The sequence below is a fragment of the Phascolarctos cinereus genome, unplaced genomic scaffold, assembly GCF_003287225.1.
Source record: "Phascolarctos cinereus isolate Bilbo 61053 unplaced genomic scaffold, phaCin_HiC Scaffold_5;HRSCAF=322, whole genome shotgun sequence".
Lineage (NCBI taxonomy): Eukaryota > Metazoa > Chordata > Mammalia > Diprotodontia > Phascolarctidae > Phascolarctos > Phascolarctos cinereus.
Genome location: NW_027555958.1, coordinates 387050252 through 387072680, shown reverse-complemented (window position 1 = coordinate 387072680; position 22429 = coordinate 387050252). Strand labels below are relative to the sequence as shown.

At 35.9% G+C, this 22429-nt stretch overlaps 2 protein-coding genes across 2 annotated transcripts in view; both read right to left on the bottom strand.

Moving 5' to 3' along the window:
- The window catches only part of ASPM (assembly factor for spindle microtubules), a 64744-nt gene extending 61463 nt beyond the window's left edge, over nucleotides 1-3281 (bottom strand). Inside the window, 1 exon segment of the mRNA XM_020971728.2 lies at nucleotides 2772-3281. Within this exon segment, the coding sequence (XP_020827387.1) occupies nucleotides 2772-3077 (306 nt within the window). The 5' untranslated portion in view covers nucleotides 3078-3281.
- A 1570-nt stretch (nucleotides 3282-4851) lies between these two features.
- The window catches only part of ZBTB41 (zinc finger and BTB domain containing 41), a 68301-nt gene continuing 50723 nt past the window's right edge, over nucleotides 4852-22429 (bottom strand). Inside the window, exons 10-11 of the mRNA XM_020971734.2 lie at nucleotides 20797-20885; nucleotides 4852-18275 (exon numbers count right to left, since the gene is read on the bottom strand). Coding sequence (XP_020827393.1) covers nucleotides 17623-18275; nucleotides 20797-20885 — 742 coding nt within the window. The 3' untranslated portion in view covers nucleotides 4852-17622. The remainder of the gene's footprint in view (nucleotides 18276-20796; nucleotides 20886-22429) is intronic.

Genomic DNA, 22429 nt, shown 5'->3' with positions numbered 1-22429 from the left:
CCAGTTTTGGTTCCCTGTCCTCACCTCATCTAGGGAGACAAATAACAACTCTTTTAACAATAACTCCCATTTGCCTAGTGATAGTGCAAAGAATCTGTATAATTTCTCTCTGCTATTCTTTCAGGTTCATCTGAAAAATGAAAGGACTAGATTAGATGGCTTCGAAGGTCTTTTTCCAGTTCTAGATCTATAAGCTCACTAAAATGTGAATAGTAGGACTTATACTACCTACTGACAGGGTAGTTTCTATAAAATGTGAAGAATACTCAGAATCATAGATTTCGAGCTGGAAAGTTTCTCCAGCCTAACCCCCTGATTTTATAGATGACCAAACTGAGGACAAGAGGCATTAAATGACTTATCTTGGGGACACAAATGGCAGAGCCAGGATTTGACTCAGGTCCTTTGAATCCAAATCAAACATTCTTCATACTATACCACTTGCACTACTTTTCTTACACTGTCACAAAGAATAAATGAAAGGACGTAAAGTGCTTTGTAAATATTAAAGCAAAATATAAATGTAAGCTATTATTATTTTATCAACAGCTCAGCACTAAAACTCTTTGATCCCATGCTGAGTCTCAAAAGACTTAAGGAGAGTACACATTAATATATTAATAGATAAGTTTAAAATAAGGTTTTAAAAGAATGATGCACACTAAGAAAAGTAGTACCATATATTTAGGATTTAGTCCATGCACCTGCATCTTAATAGGAAAGCTAGTATGAGGCTTGTCTTTTTTTTTTTTAAGATAAATAACATGTGCTTTGGTGGGATGTGGGGGTAAAAGGGTAACATTGTCTCTACCAAGGGGACATGTAGGATGGGAGGGGTTAGGGAAAAATCTAACACAAAACACAAAAAAGAAGTTTGTTTTTTTCAAAGCAACTTGTTTGGTTTAAAATATGAGATGCATGTTAAAACACACTGTTTCACTAGTTCTTTTTTTGGTGACGCCATTCATGGTATCATGGAATTTTAGAGCTGGAATACAATTCAATATCACCAACCTTTAGCATTGTGGACCTTTTCCCTGGCTACTCTCTCCTTCTTGGCTTTCCTAGTACTGCTCTCTCCTGGTTCTTCTCATATCTGTCTTGTCCTTTTCAGTATCTTTTGCTGGATCATCATACATATGGGGTTCCCACACATTCTATTTCATGCTCTCTTCTTCCTCTTTCTTGATGATCTCATCAGTTTTTATGGATTCAATTATCATCCTTTTTTTTTTTTTGGTGATTCCCATATCTACATACCCAACCTTCATCTCTCTTCTGAGTTTTAATCCCACATCACCAAATGATTACTGGACAGCTCCCCAAAGATACAACTTAGGCACATGAAACTCAATATGTCCAAAACAGAACTCATTAACTTCCCTGCTAAACCTGCCCCTCCTCTGAATTTCCTTCTTCTACTGGAGGCACCACTATTTTTCCAGCCTCCCAGGTTTATAATCTTAGAGTAATCTACTCTTCCCCCTCTGTCATCTCCCATAGCCAGTTGCTTTTGGGGCTAGTACTGGCCTCTCTTTTCTCTAATTACTGGGCTATTACCCTTCTCCATTCATTCTATTGTCATAGCCTCCTAACTGGACTTCCAGTTTTGAGACTCCCACCTCTCCAATTCATTCACAGCTGCCAAAGCCATCTTGTAAAAAACACAGGTCTGACCATGTCACTTCCCACTGGTTCTTATTGCCTCTAGGTAAAAACGATAACTCCTAAGAATGGCTTTCAAAACCCTTAATAACCTGTTTCCAGCCAATCTAGACTTCATACACATTCAGTACTTCGTGGATTTTATATTCCAGGGACACAACCTACTTGAATTCTATCTCCTACTTTCAAAACTTTTCCCAGGCTATCTTCTATGCCCCACCTCTTGGAATCTTTGGCTTTCTTCAAGGCTCTACTTGTCCTACTGGAAAGTCCTTCCTTGGTCCCTTAGCTATTAGTGTTCAAATACTATTACTAGTTAATAGTGATGATTAGTACTAAGATCAGTGCTAATAACTCACATTAATTGTTAATAATTATCTTATGCTATTCATATTTGTGTAAATGCTAGTTTACACACTGCATGATATGTAATAGTTATTAGTGTTCTAATACTAATTAAAAGTACTCAAATTAGTACTAACAATGTTATTTATTAGTAATTATGTTATTCTTATTTGTGTAAATGTTAAAATATAAGTTGCTTGAGGGTCAAAGACTGGTTGTTTCTCCCTTTGTATTCCCACAGTGCTTTGCTGCCAGTCAGTCAACAAGCATTTATTATGCACTAACTACGTGCCAGGCAGCATGCTAAGCACTGGAAAGAAAAAGCAAAAAGAGTTCCAGCCTTCAAGGAGTTCATATTCCAACAGGATGGTGGGAACTGGAGGGGGGGGGAGACAATTTTCAGTCAACTATGTGCATAAAAGATTATTACAGGGCAGATGAAAGGAAATCTTAAAGGGAAGGCACTTACATTAAGGTGGTTGGGAGCTGCTTCTTGCAGTGGGATTTTAGCTGAGATTGGAAGACAGATAGTAGATGATGTGCTTTAAATCAATAATCAACGAACTGAATTGAATCTTATCTTTTATTAATTAGGAATTAAAATCAGAGTGAGTCAGCCCAGAAGCCTAATACGAGCAGGCGTTAAGAAGCAATTGACAGTTTCTTGCTCTCTCTCCTTTACCTCCCATTAAAGGAGAGGTTTCTCGGAATATCCCTCAACAGTGACTGTGGGAGGACGCCCGCCCGCCCGCCGTCCTTACCTGCAGCACGCAGCTCTGCGGGGAGACGCTGAAGCCCTTGTCGGCCGCCGGGAGCCGGGCCACGCTCACCTCCACCACCTCCTCGTTCGGGTTGTCCAGGACCAAGGCCAAGGTCCTAGAGGCTCCCACCCGGACGTCGCCGAAGCAGAGGAAGGGCGGTCTAGAGAAGTGGCTGAGCCTCAGGAACACCGGGGAGCCGCTGGCCTCCCCGCCCCGTGGCGCCTGCGACCCTCGAGGCGAACCCGGGCCGAGCCCCGGCGCCCCGGCACCCTCACCGGCGTCTCGCCCTGCGTGCGTTGCAGCCATGGCTCCTCGGGAGACCCTCCGCCTAGCCTCGCTGCGCCGGCCACGCAGGCCTCGGGCGAGGAGGCAGAAGCTTGGGCGGGCCGGAGGGGCCCCCAGCGCCTGCTCCGCACACCCCCGGGGGTCAACTTCACCTGTGCTGGGATCTCTCCTAGGACTTACAGGAGCGACGAGTTCCACCCGAGTCGCTGAATAACCTCACAACTCCCTCTCCGGCCAGTTTCAAAAAAATCCCACAGCCACCAATCGGGAGCCGGGAGCGGCACTGGCCAATGGCGACAGGAGCCTGGAGAGCCGCGGGCCAATGGAGAGGCAGCGACTTTTTTAAAACTGATGGTTGCCCGCCCCTGGCCAGAGGGAGGGTGGCACCCCCGGAAGGGTGGATGGAAAGGTTTAGTAAAGTTTAGTTAGGCAAGCATATCCACAATGCATCTTCCAAAAGATTGCCGTTGCCAGGGCGAGCTCTACGTAATACTGGCAAGCAGAAGCTTGCCTTCCACTCCCATTTGTTCTTTCAATGAATGAATGGATGGAGCATTTATTAAACACGTATTGTGTACAACTCTGCTAAACCCTGGGAATAGGAAAAAAATAACTACCACTCCCCATCCCGGCCCCACAAATAACCCAAATTCTAATCGTTGTCCAGTCCTTTTCAGTTGTGCCAGACTCTTCATGGGCCCTACTGCCTTATTTCCTTCTCCAGCTCATTTTACAGAGGGGAAACTAAGGCAAACAGGGTCAAGAGACTTGACCAAGGGCAGACAGCTAAGTGTCTGAGGCCAGATTTGACCAAGCCTGTCACTCTTCACTGCGCCACCTAGCAGCCCCAACATATACATCTAGGTCAACATAAATATAAAGAGATTTTTCTCTGCATCAAAATCCTCTAATGGTGATTAAGGCATGTCCATTCCCAAAGTGTTTTCCACAATTACAAAAGTTTCATCCATGATTTCTGATGCTGAATAAGGTTTCATCATCAGTCTTTAAATGCTTTCTCCTTATTCATTACACAGGTTTTCTGAAGAGTAGGAACTCTCTCGTGTTTAATAAGGTTAGCGCTCTGCTTGAAGATCTTCCCATAGGGTTAACATTTGAGGATTTTCTCTCCAGTATGAACCATCTAAGGTACTACAATGGTTGAATATTGACTGAAGGTTTTCTCACAATCATGATGTGTCTAATATTTCTGACCAGCATGACTTCTCAGGTGAATAATAATGTGATGTTTCTGAATGTTTTTCCACTTACATTCCGTTTGCAAGTGTTCTGTGTTCTCTGATCTCTAATAAGGTTTAAAATGAAGTCACTGCTCTATCCATTGGATGTTTAGGGTTTCACTCCAATATGAGTCATCTGGTGACAAATAAGGTTTATTTGGTCTCTGAAAGCTTTCCTATCTTCATTGAATATATAATGTTCTCTACTCTGAATATTCTGATGTATGATGCTGATTGAACATCTACCAAGATATCCCATACTGATTACAAGGATTCTCTCTATACCAACACTAAATATTTACAATTAACTGAAGACAGGGTTAAGTGACTTGCCCAGGCTCACACAGCTAGTGTCTGAGGCCACATTTGAACACAGGAAGATGAGTCTTCCTGACCAGGTGCTCTCCTACCTAGCTGCTTCTCTCAAACCTTTCCACTCAAGCCCCTCCACCCAGCTCCCTTTCAACTCCTTTCTGCACCCCAACTTTTTCTGGTGCTTCTTTTGATCTTTTGGGAGATATGAACCCCAGATAAGTTCATTCATGCTAAAGAGGTTAAGCACTATACAAATTTTATTAGTAATATGACAGAAAATAATTGACAGCTTTTATCTGACAAATTTAAAATATTTACTGATATATATGCATATCTTGAAGACCCCAACCTAGCCAGTTATATGATAAAAATTAAACTAAAAGATCATAGGTAAAAGGAATTGATAAGAGAACTAGTCAAAAAATAAAAAGAATAATTAATTAATAAAAAAATTAAAAGCTAAAGAAATTTCATTCACCCACAACTTGAATGTCTGAACTGTTCAAGGCACTCTACTTTGACCCTGTTTTTAAAAATCAACCTTTAAATTCATCTAAAAAAGCTTTTCCCTGACTCACAGCTTGGAGGTGAACTTGAGTTCTCTAATATTACAAAAATATAGTTCAAATTCTGGCAGGTTCTACCAAGCTGGAAAATATTCAAAATAAGAGCAGGTCAAGAAGCAACTATGTGTTTTTTCTCCAAGGATCAGCTGCAGTGACTATGAGGAAGCTGATAATTAAAACACTGGCCCCCCCAGTGATGGAAATTTCCGGCCATAAAACAGACAAAAAAAAAAGAAAATGTTCCTCAAGACCATGCAATTTATTGTATTCCTTGCTACTCTTGATAGTGACAAAGTGGCAGAAAATGAGGAAGAGGCTGTTTTTAATATGATCCATGTCCAATAACCAATAAAACAATAGTAATAGGTTCTGCCTCACTAGAGGTCTAGTTTTTTTTTATTCTCCACTTAAACACCAAAAAAAGAAAGCATTTCCACATACAAAGTAGAACAGAAAATGATTGATGTGAAACAGCAAACTTCTACACAAAGCTTGCTTTTTAAAAGTATATAATACATTCAACATGCTACTTTCCAAGCTGTCCTATTTGTCTTTGCCTCCTTCTGAACTTGTTCTCTTTTGTGCATTTTCTTTTAAATAGTTCAATAACTTTTTTTTTCTTGCAAAATTATTGCTGGCCCTCTCCCCTCCCCAAATGTCCCTTCCACTGAAGGAAAAAAAAAGAAAAAAAACCATGTAATAGATAAGTAATCATACAAATCCACACATCTGCGACATCCAAAAATCTACATCTCATTTTGTACCTTCAGTCTACCATTGCTCTATCAGGAGCTGGGGACTTGCTTCATCAACAGAACTGCAGTTATGGTTAGTCACTGCATTTATTAGAGTTCTTGAGTCTTTCAAAACTGTTTTTTGTAACAATGTTGTTTTTGTATAAATTGCTTTCCTGGCTCTACTCAATTCATTCTGGATTGGTTCAAACCAGTCTTTCCATTTTTTACAGGTTTCACTGAAACTGTCTCTTTCATCGTTCTTTATAACACAGTAATATTCCATTACATTCATGTATCAAAATTTGTTCATGCATTCGTTCCACAGTTGATGAACACCATCTTTGTTCCCAATTGATTTCTACAACAAAAAGTTCCTATATAAACTAGTTTTTTCGTTTCTCTTGGGGGGTATAGGCCTAGTAGTGATATTGCTTGGTCAAAGTGTATACACAGGTTAGTGATTTGGGGAATATAATAGGTTTTCAAACAAAGGTTGGGTGACTATGTTGCAGAGGGAATTCTTTGGGTGCAAGTTGTATTGGATTGCTTCTGAGGTTCCTTCCAACTGAGATTCTGTGAGTTAACACTACTGCAGATAGTGAAATATAATGATAGTACTATATCCATTATAAATGAAACTATAGAGAAGGCATAAGCACTAGCAAAAACAAAACCAAACTACCATGAAAATGAATATAATTTATGTACCAACATCTGTTACAGCAGCTGAAGTAAAGAAATTCTACGAACTTGACAAGATCCTCCAAAATAAGTATCTGTCCTGATACTTTCTAACCCCACAGTGAAACTAGGTATTGGGGGAAATAGTGAAAACTACATTAGAAACTAGGACTCAGGATGAAGAAATTAGTAAAGATGTCAAAGGCTTAAAGACTACTTAGTCTGCCTATACAACATGAATACCTTCTTCAGAGACAAGCTATTGTGGAAATGCCAGTCAATTTCAATTTTTTGATGTTACTTTAACAGTTGACGCCCAAGATAAATAAGGATGCCCTTGATGAACCTATATATCTCCTGGCTCAGAAAAATTATATGGTTAAATCTTCTAAGAACTGGCAAATATAATTACTCAACTGATACTTGAAAGACTGTGGAAAACTGAAAAAGGATGGCAGAACCAGAGAAAGGCAACTGTTGTTGAGTTTTTCAAAAGAGAGGAGGAAAATATAATGTGCAAGCTATTAGACAGTAAGTTTGACTCAAGATTCTTGGGGAAATTCTAGTGTGCACTACGAAAGAGATTGTAACTATTTAGACAAAAAAGCAATGATTACAAATTGCCAACATAACTTCATAAAGTACAGGTCATATTATGCTAAACCTATTTCCTTTTTGGGGAGAGGTTTTCTAAACTACCAGATCATGAAAATGCTTTAGACATATTTACCAAAGCTTTTAGTGAAAAATTTGATAAAGTACTGCATACTGGTCTTTTGGAAAAGAGAGATGTGGACAAGATGGGTGAAAAAAAAAAAGAAAATTAGAGGGATTCAGAACTGGTTTGATGGATGGATTCAAATAGTATTTGTTAAGAGTTTAATGTCCAGGGGGCTGCTAGGTGGCGCAGTGGATAGAGCTCTGGCCTTGAAGTCAGGAGGACATGAGTTCAAATCCTGTCTCAGACACATGACACTTACTAGCTGTGTGACCCTGGGCAAGTCACTTAACCCCAATTGCCTCACCAAAAAAAAGCAAAAAAAAAAAAGAGTTTAATATCCACAAGCAGGTCCCTCTCCAGTGGAGTGCCACAGAAATCTTTGTTTGGCCTTGTGTTTAATTACTTGTATCAAGGAATGAATAAAGGAACAGATGGCATGCTCATCCAGATTAAATAACACAAAGCTAGTTGGGATAGCTAGTATAACCAACAATGAAAGGATCCAAAAAGATCCTGATAGGTGTTGTTAGTCTTGGGCTGAGTCTAAGAACATGAAAATTCAATAGGACTAAATATAAATGATTACATTTGGGCTTTTTTTTTTTTAAACAGCATTACAAGACAGAGGTGGCATAAGTCAGCAGTTTGTATGGAAAAAAAATCTAGAGGTTTTAGTTGACAACAAGCTTAGCAAGTCAGTGGTATGAGGTGACAACTTAAAAAGCTAATGCAATCATGAGTTGCACTGAGAGACACATGTTCCACAAATAATTATAGTTCCCCCGTGTTCTGCCTATATCAGTTCTGGATGCTACAGTTTAAGGAGGACACGCAAAAAATCTGGGAAGCATTCAGAGGCTAGGAACCACAAGGGTGAAGCCCTTGCTGTATTAAGATTGGCTAAAGTAACTAGGAGTGTTTAGGCTGGGGAAGAAAAGACTCACGGGCACGTGAAAACTGTTTCCAAGTGTCTGAAGGGCTGATACACAGCAGAAAGATTAAGCTTCTATTTCACCCAGGGAGCAGAATGAAAAGCAAGAGGTGAAAGTTGAAAAGAGGCAAATGATGTCAGGAAAATCTTCCTAGCAATAAGAGCTATACAAAAAGAAAGGAGGTGCCTTCGGAGATGGTGGATTCTCTAATGGGAACTTTTCAAGCTGAAGCTAGATGATTACTTGTCAGGCATGTCATAACAGGCATTCTTTTTAGTTATAAGTTGGATTTGATCATCATTTAAGTTCTTTCCAACCCTAAAGTTCTTTAATTTTTTCAGAAAAAAAAATGGTACAGATGAATTTGTCTCTAAAACAATGATTGTAGAGTCATATCTTCACTTGAACAAAGCAAGGGTTAAACACCAACTTGGAAAAAGGGATAAAGATAGCAGGTCAAAAAAAGACTGTCTTTGAAAAAATAGGAAAAATGACAACAGGAAAAACCATCATAGTTTTTCCCAATGCAAAATAGCTATCAAAATGAGACCAAAAGAGCCCATTCAGCCATGTACAATCTCACCAACTGGAGATATGGCAGCCCAAGGCAATAATAGCTGAGAGAACAAGTTCACCTATAAAACATTACAGAAAAAGAGAATGGAAGGCCACCAGCAACACACAAAATACTCATGTCAGTAAAGAAGGAGGCCATAGTATATTTTGTTTCACATCAAAAATTCTAAAAATATTTATAGATAAAACCACATAGAGAACAATCAAATGCAAAACAGAACAGATACAGTGACATTTTTAGTCAACTATTCTCATCTGGGAGGACAGAACCACTAGGTCTGGACTATAACATGTGAGCGCCAAATGTTAATTGAGGAAGTCAAAATGGCACTATTATTGCTATTTTGACTGTACTTGGCCAAATACATACAGAAGAGATAAATTTTTAAAGTACCCTAGGAACAATCTTCAAAATATGTCAAAGATCACCAAAAAAAAATGATGCTTTTAGCAAAAACAAAAAGGTCAACAAAAAGCCATAGGCAACTACAAACCCACATCGACTCTCCTGTCCCAACAAAAATGATACAGTATATAAACATATCAATAGCACCTTTGCTGAAAACATTAGAACAGAGAATATACAAGCTTGTTTTATAGGATACATCAACAAAGCCTCCTCAATGCAATCCATGGTAAGTGACAGAAAATTGTCTAACCACACACCCCGGGAAAAACGTATGAAAACATCTTGTCCAGATTATGCCATTTGGCTAGACTGGTGGCCTGTAAGGTAGGTGCTGCAGATCTCAAGTCACAGCTGGGTAGGAGGAAATAGGACAGCAGTTTATTTGGGACACTTTATGGTGCTTTCAACAATGCCAAATTGATCACTGCTGTGAAAGCCCATCTCTGACATCAATATTCCAATCATGGAAGGACATATCTTTAAAGAATCAAGATTATACAAGTAACCCAAAAGGAATGATAAGACATGGTGGGTATGGTAGACAAATTACTAAATGTAAATTTCAAAATATTGTGTTAAAGAAAACTTTTAGAACATTTTTTTGACTGGAAAAGGATTGAAAGGTCAGTCTTATAGTGAGGAGACTACAGACCTATGGCATATTGTAACCTATCAGATATAATGACACCAAAAGATAACCAGTGTTTTCAGTAGACACTTTTGCTGTTGTTCAGGCATTTTAATTGTGTCTGACTCTGTGACCCCACTTGGGGTTTTCTTGGCAAAAACACTAAAGTGGTTTGCCATTTCCTTCTCCTGCTCATTTTACAGATGAGGAAACTAAGGCAAATAGGGTTAAGTGACTTGCCCAGGATCACACAGCTAATAAGATTTGAACTCAAGTCTTCCCAACGCCAGGCCAGCCACTTGGCTTACTAAGCCACCTAGGTGCCCTTCAGTAGACACTATAGGGGGATTCATATGAAGATATAGGATCATGTACGGCAGCTGATTCAATGTAGGGAGGTGAGCTATAGGAAGAGAATACCCATTGTCAAAAACACAAACTCCAAATTTTTCAACATCAACTAAAGCATTCAATATAAGATCCTGGTTGAAAGGTCAATGGGGTGATGATGAGGGTAGTACTTACAACCCAAAAAGAAATAATTCTGGACTCTGGATGGATCTGCACAATGATAGCAAAAATAAATCTTTTGATTTTCTCAGGTTCGTTCAGTGATTATCAACCTAAAGACTACAGAGGTGGCAAGAGCATAAATACAGCCATGCCTATTTGCTAAATTATAAAAACATTATAAAAGCCCCAAGATGCCTGGGAAGAATTAGGGCTTAAAGAAATGATTAAGGAGTGGCCCAACTAACCAGGGAATACTTGCTGTTGTATAGTTCCTATCTCACCCCAGAACCTGACAACAAAGGCAAACCTAATTGCCTCAAATGACCTCTGGCTAAGGGAATCCTGGAGTATATTCCCCTTCCACTCCTAACTGAATTCTACAGCCTTGGCCTTAATAAGGGAAGCGTACAAACAACACAGCAATATCATAAGAATCAGGCTTGCCCAGCTAGGAATAGATCAGAACCAGTCTCATAAGTTAGCTCCAAAGCAGCATTAGGGATTTCTAGGGAGTCACTGAATTCTTCAGTGCCCAGCATATTCAGTAACATGTCATAGACCCCCAATCTAGACCTCGGCGTAGATCTGCCCATCTAATTTTTTCACTGTCTTCACTTACTCTATTAAATAAACCATCTACACCAGAAATACTAAGGATTCAAAATTCATTTCATTCAGTGCCTAACTACCACCTTCCATGATACAAAATCTATCTATAGATTTAAACCCCAAAGCTCCTGCTCCCTGTAGTCTTTAGCTAGGACTAGTACTTCCTAGTAGAGAAAATTTATTCTAGTTTCATCATTTATGAGGTCTACCTAGTTTGTATTTAACTAGCCAATCAAAAAAGCCAAATGATATTTTGAATATTTTAATAAAATTAAAATGTAAATTATGAGAAAATTAACACAACTATGCAGAATTTACTTGATTTCTACTTTTCATGGTCTTGTAAATTACTTTTTTAAAGTTATGCAGATGTACTGCATTTCCATGTTAATAAAATTTAACTCATATTGCAATAAAACCTGGGAAAGGCTTAATTAGGATAAAATAATCCCAAATTTATTTTAAATTCCAAAGTAAAACAAAGGACTGATTATAATGTACAGTACACTTCCTATTCTTCAGAGAAAGGCAAATAGTTTTTGCTAAAGACACTTAAAAACATAAAACAATCTAAATATCTACAAAATTCACAATATGTTTCACATAGTTGACAAAACAGGGGCTTTAGATAGGTCTTATAATTTGACTTTGCCTTTTTATTTAAAAAAATGTAAATGAATTCTAAACAAAGTTTATGATGTAGGTCTGCAAATTAAGTTAGAAATTATCAAATATTTTCAACTTCGATGTTAAGTCATAAATCCCTTTTACCAGAACATTCACCATAAAACAAGGAGACAAGGCAGTTAAACTCAGGTCTACCTCTACACTTTTTTTTTGGCACTAGTACTCACCAGTCCTTAAACATATTTTAATACAGAAAAAAAAAACCCACATCCTATACTGGAGGATAAAAATAGATCCAAGACTACATTAGAGTATTTCTTTCTGTCATTTTAAACAATCAGGGAAGAGATATAATCAAATATGTATATGTCTTGCATTTAAAAAGAAGTTCTATATTTAAATGAAATCACTCAAAATTCCATTTTAATTTAATCATGCTTCCCAAGAAAGATTCATGTACCTGAAAATGGTTTATTTTTAAGGTAGAAAAAAACCCAGCAAACTTTATAGTTATAACAACTGCTTTTGATTCATCTTGGCTCTAAATGTAATCCATAATTTCTCTTTCCATAAACAAATGAAGCAATCAATATCCACTAGTATGTCTATTGAACATGATCTTAAATTATTTTTGGATTTGCTGAAGCCTTAAAAATCATTATACATCATTTCATTTATCTCTACTAAATCTGAACTGCCCATCTCCAATACAACCCAACTCTTTCTATTGCTTCTAAATTTCTGAATGAGCAAAAGCAGAGAATGTAGTTATTATCTTACAGTAAAGAAAAAAATCGACCTTAAGAAAAAACTATTGCCAAGAAATAAATGAGTAATATGTAATAAAAAGATGAGAATATAAGAATTTCTATACTTAGTAGTATATATGCACAATTCCCACAAACCATCCATAATTCAACCTAAGTAACAAGTTTATTTAAACATGTTTATACTTTTGAAAAATGCTACTTTTCCTGAATAAACATTGAGATTTTTAGAAAGATTCTAAATTTGGCACTGATAATAAAATAATTCAGAAACTGGCATTTACAAAGATTTATATTTCTTCCTGAGCTTATCAACTCAAGTTGTCTGACCAATAGGATATTGCTACATCTAAAAAAACACTGTAATTTCCAAACATAGCTCCCTTTTCCATTTCAACTACATCAAGATGGTGTGCATGGCAGTTGCTAAGTTCAGAACTATGTAGTTATGATAAACAGACCATCTGATGAACTAAAAAGGACTTTTCTTATTTAGAAGATTACTTTTGAGAGATATGCCTAGTAGGTATATTCATGGTACCTATAAGGCTGTAATGAAAATAGAAATTATGATGCTGAAATCATAAAAATGAATTTTAGTAGTAGCACTTGGTGCCAGTCTACCTACATAAACCTCAGATAAATAGCAAAAATCATTGCCTGACCTGCAGACAAGCTAAATCATAAAATTCACTAAAACATAACAATATTGATAGATAACTGATATATTTCTTATTCACCAACACAATCTATCAACCAGAAGGAACATTCAGCAACTATAATACACAAAAAGGCACATAGCAATTAATCAAGAAAAGATCAGGTTTAAAATTAGGGCACTATCAAAGAGCTTATACACAAAATCTGACTTCTATGGAAAGTGACATACAATAATTTGGTGGCAAAAACACACAAGCTTATATAACTGTGATATACTAAGCAGTAAAATTTTGTAGGTTTTATAAAAATTCTGTGAAAGCCAAGGCTACTTATTTATTCCTTATCCCTTTATCTAGCAATTTATAAATAGCCAGATTATTACAATAATCACTATTAAATAGCCACATTATAGTGATATTTGTGAATCTTTCCTGGATTGACAAAGAATATAATGTACCAATTTTATGACTTAACAATCTTTGTTTTGGTTTAGACCTGTGATTTCAGGAGAAATTCCCTATGGGATTGTGAGGGACTCCCAGTGAGAAAACTCCCTCTCTAATATAGATCCACAACTGTTCTGCAAATTATAGTCCTAAAAAGTTGCCTGGGACACTGAGAGGTTAATTGATTTCTCCAAGGTAACACACCTGTATATGTCAGAGGCAGGATTTCAACTTGAGTCTTCCTGGCTCTCTGTCTACTGCTAAGAAAGAAAGCAATGAAGAAAACACCAATTTAAAAATCTAATCAGACTTATTCTAAAATCTACCTTTGCCATTTCAATTTAACTCAGAACTAAACCTCTGGATAACTTCCAAGTGAACATGTTTTATTTTGTTGGTTACCAGCCTTGCTAAACTCTTATTGGCCTAAAGACAACCCACAAATTTAAACCCTAATTTTATTCTAGTCAAGAAGCAGAAAATAGCTTCAACTGAAATTTTAAGTTAATAGTAAAGCGCATTTTTTTCATCAGTTGAATAAAGAAAATAAACTTGTAAATAAGCATTTGATAGTGTCCATTTAAAAGAGACATTAAATTACTTTAAACTCTAATCATTCTAACCTGATATATTTTGCAAAGTATGTTAGCATATGTATATGTATATCCCCAAAGTATCTTCTGTTCTTATTTTCATAGAATACACACATATAAAACACACACACACACACACACACAATATGCTAATACTGACTACTTATACCAAACATTAAAAAAAAAAATTCGTAAACTAGGACTTCAACTGTGCTTCTTTGGACAAGTCCTTATTCAAACAATGTAGAATTTAAAGTCTCTCCATCCTATTTAATACCTACTAGGATCTTTGGTGTTTTAAAGTCAGAATCAACTAGGTTGACAAATTTTTCCATATGATAAAATAGTCAACGTATAGTGCTAATTAAGTGCTAATTTTTCTTATCAGATGAATGAATGAATTTAAAGGCAAAGCTATGTTTCTGGAATGCAAATTTCTGAAGGAAGTTAAGCAGTTGTAGGAGTCAAAAATTTTGACACTGTTACAGTAATATTACTGTAGCATTTCTCCAAAGAGCCTCCAAATATCTGAAAGCGCAGGACAGCTGACAAATGCCAGCTTCCTTGCATTTCTTCTGTGCCATGAGATCATCTTAGACAGTTTGTTCAGTTTGTCCAAATCTCTAAGGCTTCAATGATTTTTGGATTCCTTAGAACTGTGGGGAACAAGAGGCAGCAAAGGAGATCATGAACATCTTTGCATGGTACAGCGGAAAAAGAGAACCAACCAGAGAAGGCATCAGGACACATGGATTCTCATTCAGTCACTTGACAGAGGTTTTAGGACAACCAGTTCGCCTCTCTGATCCAGTGTGTTTATCCAAAGCAAAATAAAAGGAAGGGATGTGTATAACTGCCCTAATGATATGGGCTTTTGTGAGAATTAAATGAGATAATGTTAACTCTATTAATTGTAAAGCACTGTACAAATGAAAGGTATTTTCACAAAATTGTAAAGAGACATACTTCAATCTGCATTGCAAAACAAGTTTTATGTAAATAAAATTATTGTAAACCAAATGATAGTTTTTAAAGCATTCAGGGAAAGCTATTACTTAAAAGGAATCCTGTTTCAAAAATTTTATGAAGCAAAAAAGTCCTTTATAATGTAAAATTTTTTAAAAAATCACCTAAAACTTCAAATACCTTTAAATTAAGGGCAGATCTACAGATGTGATTTGTTTCTGTGATATTAATACTTTAGTTAAATCAACAAATATCTGTTATATTGAGACAAAATTTTAATATCAAGAAGTCTACTTAAATCACAAAATCACATATTATTAGAGCTTGAAGGGACCTTTTAGACTATCTAATCTAAATTTCTTATTTTATAAATGAAGGAACTGAAATTGGGAACAAATTTATAATTTAACTTCAAAGAATGAAAGTACCTCAATTATCCAATTCTCAAACATAAATTTGTCCTCAGAGTGGGAAACAAAGCTTTTAACAACAGGATGAATAAAAACAGGCTAATGTAATTATCGCCAAACCCTGCTGAAGGAAAAATTGGGGATAGTGGGGAGAGAAGGACATATAAGCAGTGTTTTCATTTTCTGCTTTAATTCTCTATTGCTTTTTGCTTAATCTTCATGAGCAGGCACACCTATTTATGAACACTATGGTAAAATACCTCAGGTTTTCAAGTACTTCACTAAAGAATGTTCTTGGCCCTTCTAGTATGATAAAAAAAATTCCATTATTTTATTTATGATAGTATACAAGATCTGGCAGTTTGCTAGCAAGTCACTACTATGATACTGGTGAGAAAAAAATTTTAAACTACTGAAATTTTTTCAAGTAGCCTCAAATACTATATCAATTACAAAATCATTCAATCTCTTGCTGGTGGCCCATGTCACTTGTTCTCACTATATACCTAGTTCATCATTCTTTCTGGTCATCTATGTCCTTTATGCCACTTCTTCAAAAATTCTTCACTGATAACTGATGCAGCCTACTCATGCCTACCACACTTTCATACATTTTACCTATTCATTAAAGAAATTTCCCCAAGGAGTTTTGCCAGGCAACATTTTGGTAATCTAATTCAAGTTTCTATACCTACTTCAAAGTAACGGCACTGTATTACTTTAAAAATATTCTGTAATTCAAGCTTTACCAACTTATCTTGGCCCCCTACCCATTACTGCAAAATAATAAATCATTTTAAGCAAAGTTTTTTTTTTTTACAACTGATACTCTTCCCTCCTTATTCCTTGATGATAAATATGAAAGTAATGGATACTAAATAAAGGAATCAAAATTAAAATTTGGTGGTGTTTAAAAACATAAATTATGATGTAAAAGTAATATTTTTGTTTGCCTTTAATAAGGTGAAAGTAACATTCAGTAGACTTGATCACAAATTTTAGGATTTGTCTTAGTTCTTTTTCTATTGGTTACACATGAAAAATCTAGGCTCATTACTTTCGCTTTTTAGAGCCTCAATTATCCAAGATAAGTAGAATCGCAGGATCATAGGATTTAATGTGAAAGAGACCTTAGAGACCATCTAGCTAACCCCACAACCTTACCCCACCCCCAAACACACAATTTTACAGATCAGGAAACTAAGGGCCACTAACTCCACCAAGGTCACACAGGTAGTAGAAAGTAAAGCCAGAATTTGAATTCAGGACCAACCAATGCAGTCTTTCCATTACACCATGCTGTTCCTCCAAAGTGTCTTAGCTACTCCTAATTAAAGAAACTTCATTATCCAATCCTTTAGGGAAATGAAGATATGAGCCAGAATTAAAAAAAAAAATAAGGCATTCAATGGTAAATCTAAAAAATAAATTTAAAAATGCCTAAAAGAAAAATTCTAGATATAGAATATATGTTTTCCTTCTTTTATACCTTTTCATCTTGGATAACTGAAGTATGTTTCTATTCCCACCTTACTATCTAACCCTACAGCATTAGTTTACTTTTTTACTTTCAGACTGTCAAAAGTCCAATGGGAAATATGTGCTAGAAATTATAAAAATATGAAAACTAAAACAAGCTTCTGAGTATTTTTTTTATAAACTCAGGTGCATGATTCTAATAAGAAAAACATGCATTTGGGACAAGATCACATGAATTTCAGGCTGGGACAAAAAAATAGCTGACAGCTATCAGTACATTCATTTACAGTCTCTTTAAAGGCTTGTTAAAACGATTTTTTTTTTTAAACTTGGAAGCTGGAAGAGGAAAATGAAGAGGAAAGGAAGAATGAGATGAAAATGAAGAACCAATGATGACAAAAATATATCTAAAAATTCCTGTATGCAAATCTCTAAAAAACTATATCTAAGAAACTATTAAAAATTAAGATCTAAAAGATTTTAAAATATTTAAAAATTATAAGATATACACTTTAAATATTATGCATCAAAATATGTCCACATAATGTTTTCTTTGCTCTTAAACTATACACAGAATCTTGGAGGTCAGAGAAAATGCAAACGAAAGTAGCCCTATTAATTTAATAGCTATCAGCTACTGCTTGCAATTAGCATATAGCCATTAAAATTTTGTGGAATGTTTAGGTCTCATCATGAGTGCCGCTCATTATTAGCAATATTTTGTACAGCTGTAGTGTTATCAAGACCTAGTAATGTTCCAAGGTAAGACTGATCTCTAGGATCAAGCATTTGTTCAGGTCGAACTGGATGAACTATATTTGTTGGCTGAGGAGTGAGAGTATACTTTTCCAGAAATGCCAAATCTGTTGCTCGTGGATAATCTGTCGGCTGTGCCTGTGTAGAAAGGATGCCCTGGGAGGGTGGTGGAAGTGCGGTGGTATGGCGCACCATATCATTCTGAGTATCTGGCATCTGGACCGGAACCAGTGTTACTGGAACACAGACTTCATTAGGTACATTTGGTAACATCGTTTTGGATTCTGATTGATATTTAGACTGGTCCATATATTGTTTAGTTTCTGTTTGGTAACCTTTCCCATCAGGAGCATACTCTATTGGTAAGGATACAAGTTTCTCCTCAGAAGTAGTTAGTGGTTCATCTGGAGATTTTATTCCATGCACATGGTCAATGTGGTACTTTAACTTGTCCTTCCGCTTAAATGTGGCATTACAATGCTGGCAGTTGAAGGGTCGAGCATCAGAATGAATAACCATGTGTTTTGTTAAAGTTTTCTTAATTCTGAAAGACTGATTGCAAATTTGACATTTGTAAGGCTTTTCACCTAGAAAGAAAAAGATAATATTAGGTATAAAATATAAATATATAAAATTTATACCAAATGAGTTTGTACTCCTAAATCTTGTTTTCAAGTTTTTAATGACATAGCTAATTGTCAATACAAATTGATATACTTTTTCTTGTATACTTTTATTTCCCCTCCCAACCTGCAGGTCAACAAGAGGCCCTTTATACACTAACACTTAATTATCATTGCCCCAAACCCAAAAAATGTGTTAAACAGGGAAGGTGGCTTAGGCTGCTTCTTTTGATTTAAATAATTTATTTATCTCCAGCATCACTGGATCAATCAGAGAACAGGAATGGAATTTCCATTTGTTCTGGAATCCAGTTCTTTTACTCTTATTTCATTATTTTATTTAAAATGCTGTGAGTTGCTTAATAATTGGATATATCCATAACTAAATAAGAATAACAAAAATTGTTTTCCACGTGATCGATATGTGCATTGTTTGCTATGTGGGACTAGCTGTGGACAACTGTTCAAAATGAAGATATTTCCAAAAAGGAAGTTTCACAGCATAGTCAGAGGAAGGTCTTCCATATCAGTGGTGTCAAACTTAAAAAGAAATGGAACTTCCTAGGGCAGCATAATGACCTCAAAAAACCACATATTAACATTATCTATGTTTTGTTACATTTTTATTTAGTTAAATATTTCCCAATTAGACATTAATCTGGTCAGGCAACACATTCTTCCAACTCTTAAAAAAAGGGTTCAATTTTATAAGCATGAAATCAAATATGTTAATCTGATTTATGTCTCATACCAGTGATATCAAAGTCAAATAGAAAGGGAATGGGATGAACTAAACTGCACATTAAGGATCTCTGTGGCCTGCTTACTGACTTAGAAAACATTTTTGTTTTGTTGTATTTTTATTTATTTTGTCAAATATTTCCCAGTTGCATTTTAATCTGGCTCATGCCACACATGACTGCTGCAGGCACTGCCAGAGCCAGGTGTCTGACACTTCTGTCCTATGTGGATTCAACTGAATTATCATGTTTCAAACTGGTGTTCAGTTCTGTCTTATGTTATTTATAAGCCTATTTTGTGTACCCCACATAGACATAAAAAATAGCTTGTTAATAGTCTCTAGATAATACTCTTTGTATAATTTTAAGTCACCCCAGACTAAGCTCCTCTGTCCTATATCCTTTTATCCTCAGCACTTAGCACAGTGTTTTGCACATAATAAGTACCTAATAAATGTTTTATTTATTCATTTATTCATTCACTCTATATGCCCTCACATGAATTCTCTCCAAGTTCTTTATATCTGTGAAGCAAAAGTCCACAAATGGACAAAGTACTCACTATCTTGGCCTAGCTAGAATTGAGAATAATAATAATATCACAAGTGTTACATTTTATTAATAACTATTTCAGCATGGTAATATTATTAGATCTGCCTTTAAAAAAGACTAAGGTCTGTTCCATTAGTATCACTTTTCTCCTATATGTATAATAGTTCCCCCTCCCTGTTTTTTTTTAATGAAACCCACTATTTTTCTCCCCTAAATTCAGCAATGGAATTGTTATTGCTGTATTGTTTCAATCGTGTCCAATTCTTCATGACCCCATTTGGGGTTTTCTTGACAAAGATACTAGAGTGGCTTACTATTTCCTTCTCCAGCTCATTTTATAAATGAGGAAACTGAGGCAAACAGCATTAAGTGACTTGTCCAGGGTCACAAAGCAACTAAGTGTCTAAGATCACATTTGAACTCAGGTCTTCCTGATTCCAGGGTTGGCACTTTGCCCAGTGAACCACCCAGCTGCCCATAGCAATGGAATAGCTAAGTGAAAATCATAGATAAAAGTATAAATGTTTTATAAAAGGTGTCTAAAATTTAGCAAAAGTCATAAAAGTAAAGATTAACTAAGGAATACAGTATTTAAAAAAAGGTCCAACATTATATATTTCTGGAAATGGTATCACCCTTAAGTTTAAGAGGAACAGAAAAATAGGAAGTAATTTTTGAAAACTGAAATCAGCATTCTCCCAAAGATACCAACAAAAGCCATGATTGGTCAGCAGTATTACAAAGTACACAACAAAGCATCCTCCAAAGAAGCTAAGGCAAAGCCATGAGACCTACTTTGCACTGCTACTTAAAAAAAGGAATATAGTAAAAGAAGCAAATGGCCTGAGGAATGCCCTTAAAAATGGTTAAAAAGAATCACAAAAAGACACTTTGAAAAAAAAATTGCTAAAAATGAAGAAAAGCAGCAACTGACAGAGAAATACACATTGGAGAGAGAATAACCCCACAACCAACTGTCTCTCTGCAAATCCTTTTTATAATACCACTGTAAAAAACTGAAGATATACGACAAAAAATAAAGAACACCTTAATATAGGCTGCTCAAGCTAATGACATTAATATAAAGAATAAAATCTCAATTGGAGTAGGAATTATAACTGAGAAAAGCATGGTTTACATGATCAAGCTTCATTCTTGATTAAAATACACATAACCTACCCATTAAGTTTTACCTGAATGTGTTCTAAAATGCATTTCCAGACTTGATTTGCCTTTAAAAATTTTCTTACAAACGTCACACTGGTGAAACGTTGCTTTATATCTAAGAAGTAGAAAGAAGGTTACATTAAAATTTTTCCCAATAAGAGCTTAATAGATTCATATTAAAAATGCAATAATTTAAAAAGCAATCTTCTGAATGTTCATATTATTAAAAAATAAAAGTTAGGGCGCAGAGGAAGGTAAATCCCTTTACAGTAGGTCTTCTTCATTAAGAATAACCCTTTAGAGTAGTACTTTTAGGAAATACCTAAAAAGGCATTGAAAAATTTAAATTAAGAACCTACGTACAAAGCACTGCTGCTAAACTGAAGGGAGAGACAAAGATGAAGAAAAAAATAGTTCTTTCCCTCAAGCAATGACACTTTTCAAAGTCATGTACCTACTTTACACTGCCCCTTGAATTAAGTGTTCACTAATACTTATTTTCTTTACAACTTTCCACCAATTAGTCCATCTTTTCCAATCTAGTTCCATCTCATGGCGTATTGCAGCTCATACCAAATGTACTCATCAGGCTTGAATTCCTCTGGCCCACCTAAATTCAGATCTTCCTCCCATCTTTAAGTTTTTGTTCACATTATCCTATATACATAGAACAACTTCACATTATCCTATATACACAGAACAATAGCCTCTATCTGCTTCCAACTCCACAATAATTCTTTATATAGAAACCCAAAGCCTATTCCTTTAAAAGGCTATTCAATTAACATTTCCTAACAGGTCAATATAATCAACACTTTTCTTCAAAATATTTTGATGACTAATATATTTATATGGATAGACAGGGTGCTCCAAAGTCTTGGTGTAGTTTCAAGCTATCAAAGCTGAGAATTGCACTAAGGCCTTTGAAATACCCCATATTTGTGTATATTTACAGTTATCTCAATTATACTATATGACATTTGAGAAAATATATGATATACATACTTCATAATCCCCCCAAAAAAGAGCCAAGAATTTTATCAGAATGCACCCCCAAAACAAAGAGCCAAGAATTTTATCTGAATGCATCCTCAAAACAAAAAGCCAAGAATTTTATCAGAACTCAAAATCTGTTCTTTGGCTTGTGTCCAATCCGGATTGTATCATAAAGTCAGTATTAAATCATATTAGAGCCCTCTCAAAAACAAAGTTTTAAATGTCCAATATATTTTTCCACAGAAGGATTTTTACTCAATTCAACAAACATTAAACCATGATGTGCAAGGGACTGGCTAGACAACAGAAATACAAAGACAAAATAGATCCCTTTCCTCAAAGAGTTTACAACATTCTCCTTCGGGATAACAACATGTGCACCAAGGTAATTTGAGAAGGTATAAGGGGCATAAGGAAAGAGGGATGTACTTCACAGGGAAGGATGGCACCAGAACTGAACGCTGAAGAGAAAGATTCTGAAAAAGAGGCTTGAAGAGGGAATCCTAGTCATGACAAACAGCTTATTAAAATGCAGAGGACACAGAAGGAATGCAGAGTTCAGAGAATAGCTGGCAGTCCAGTTTGGCTTCAACACAGAATATGTGATGGGAAGTAAAGTAAGATAAAGATCTAAAAAGAAGCTGAAGTAAGATTTGGCTGAGA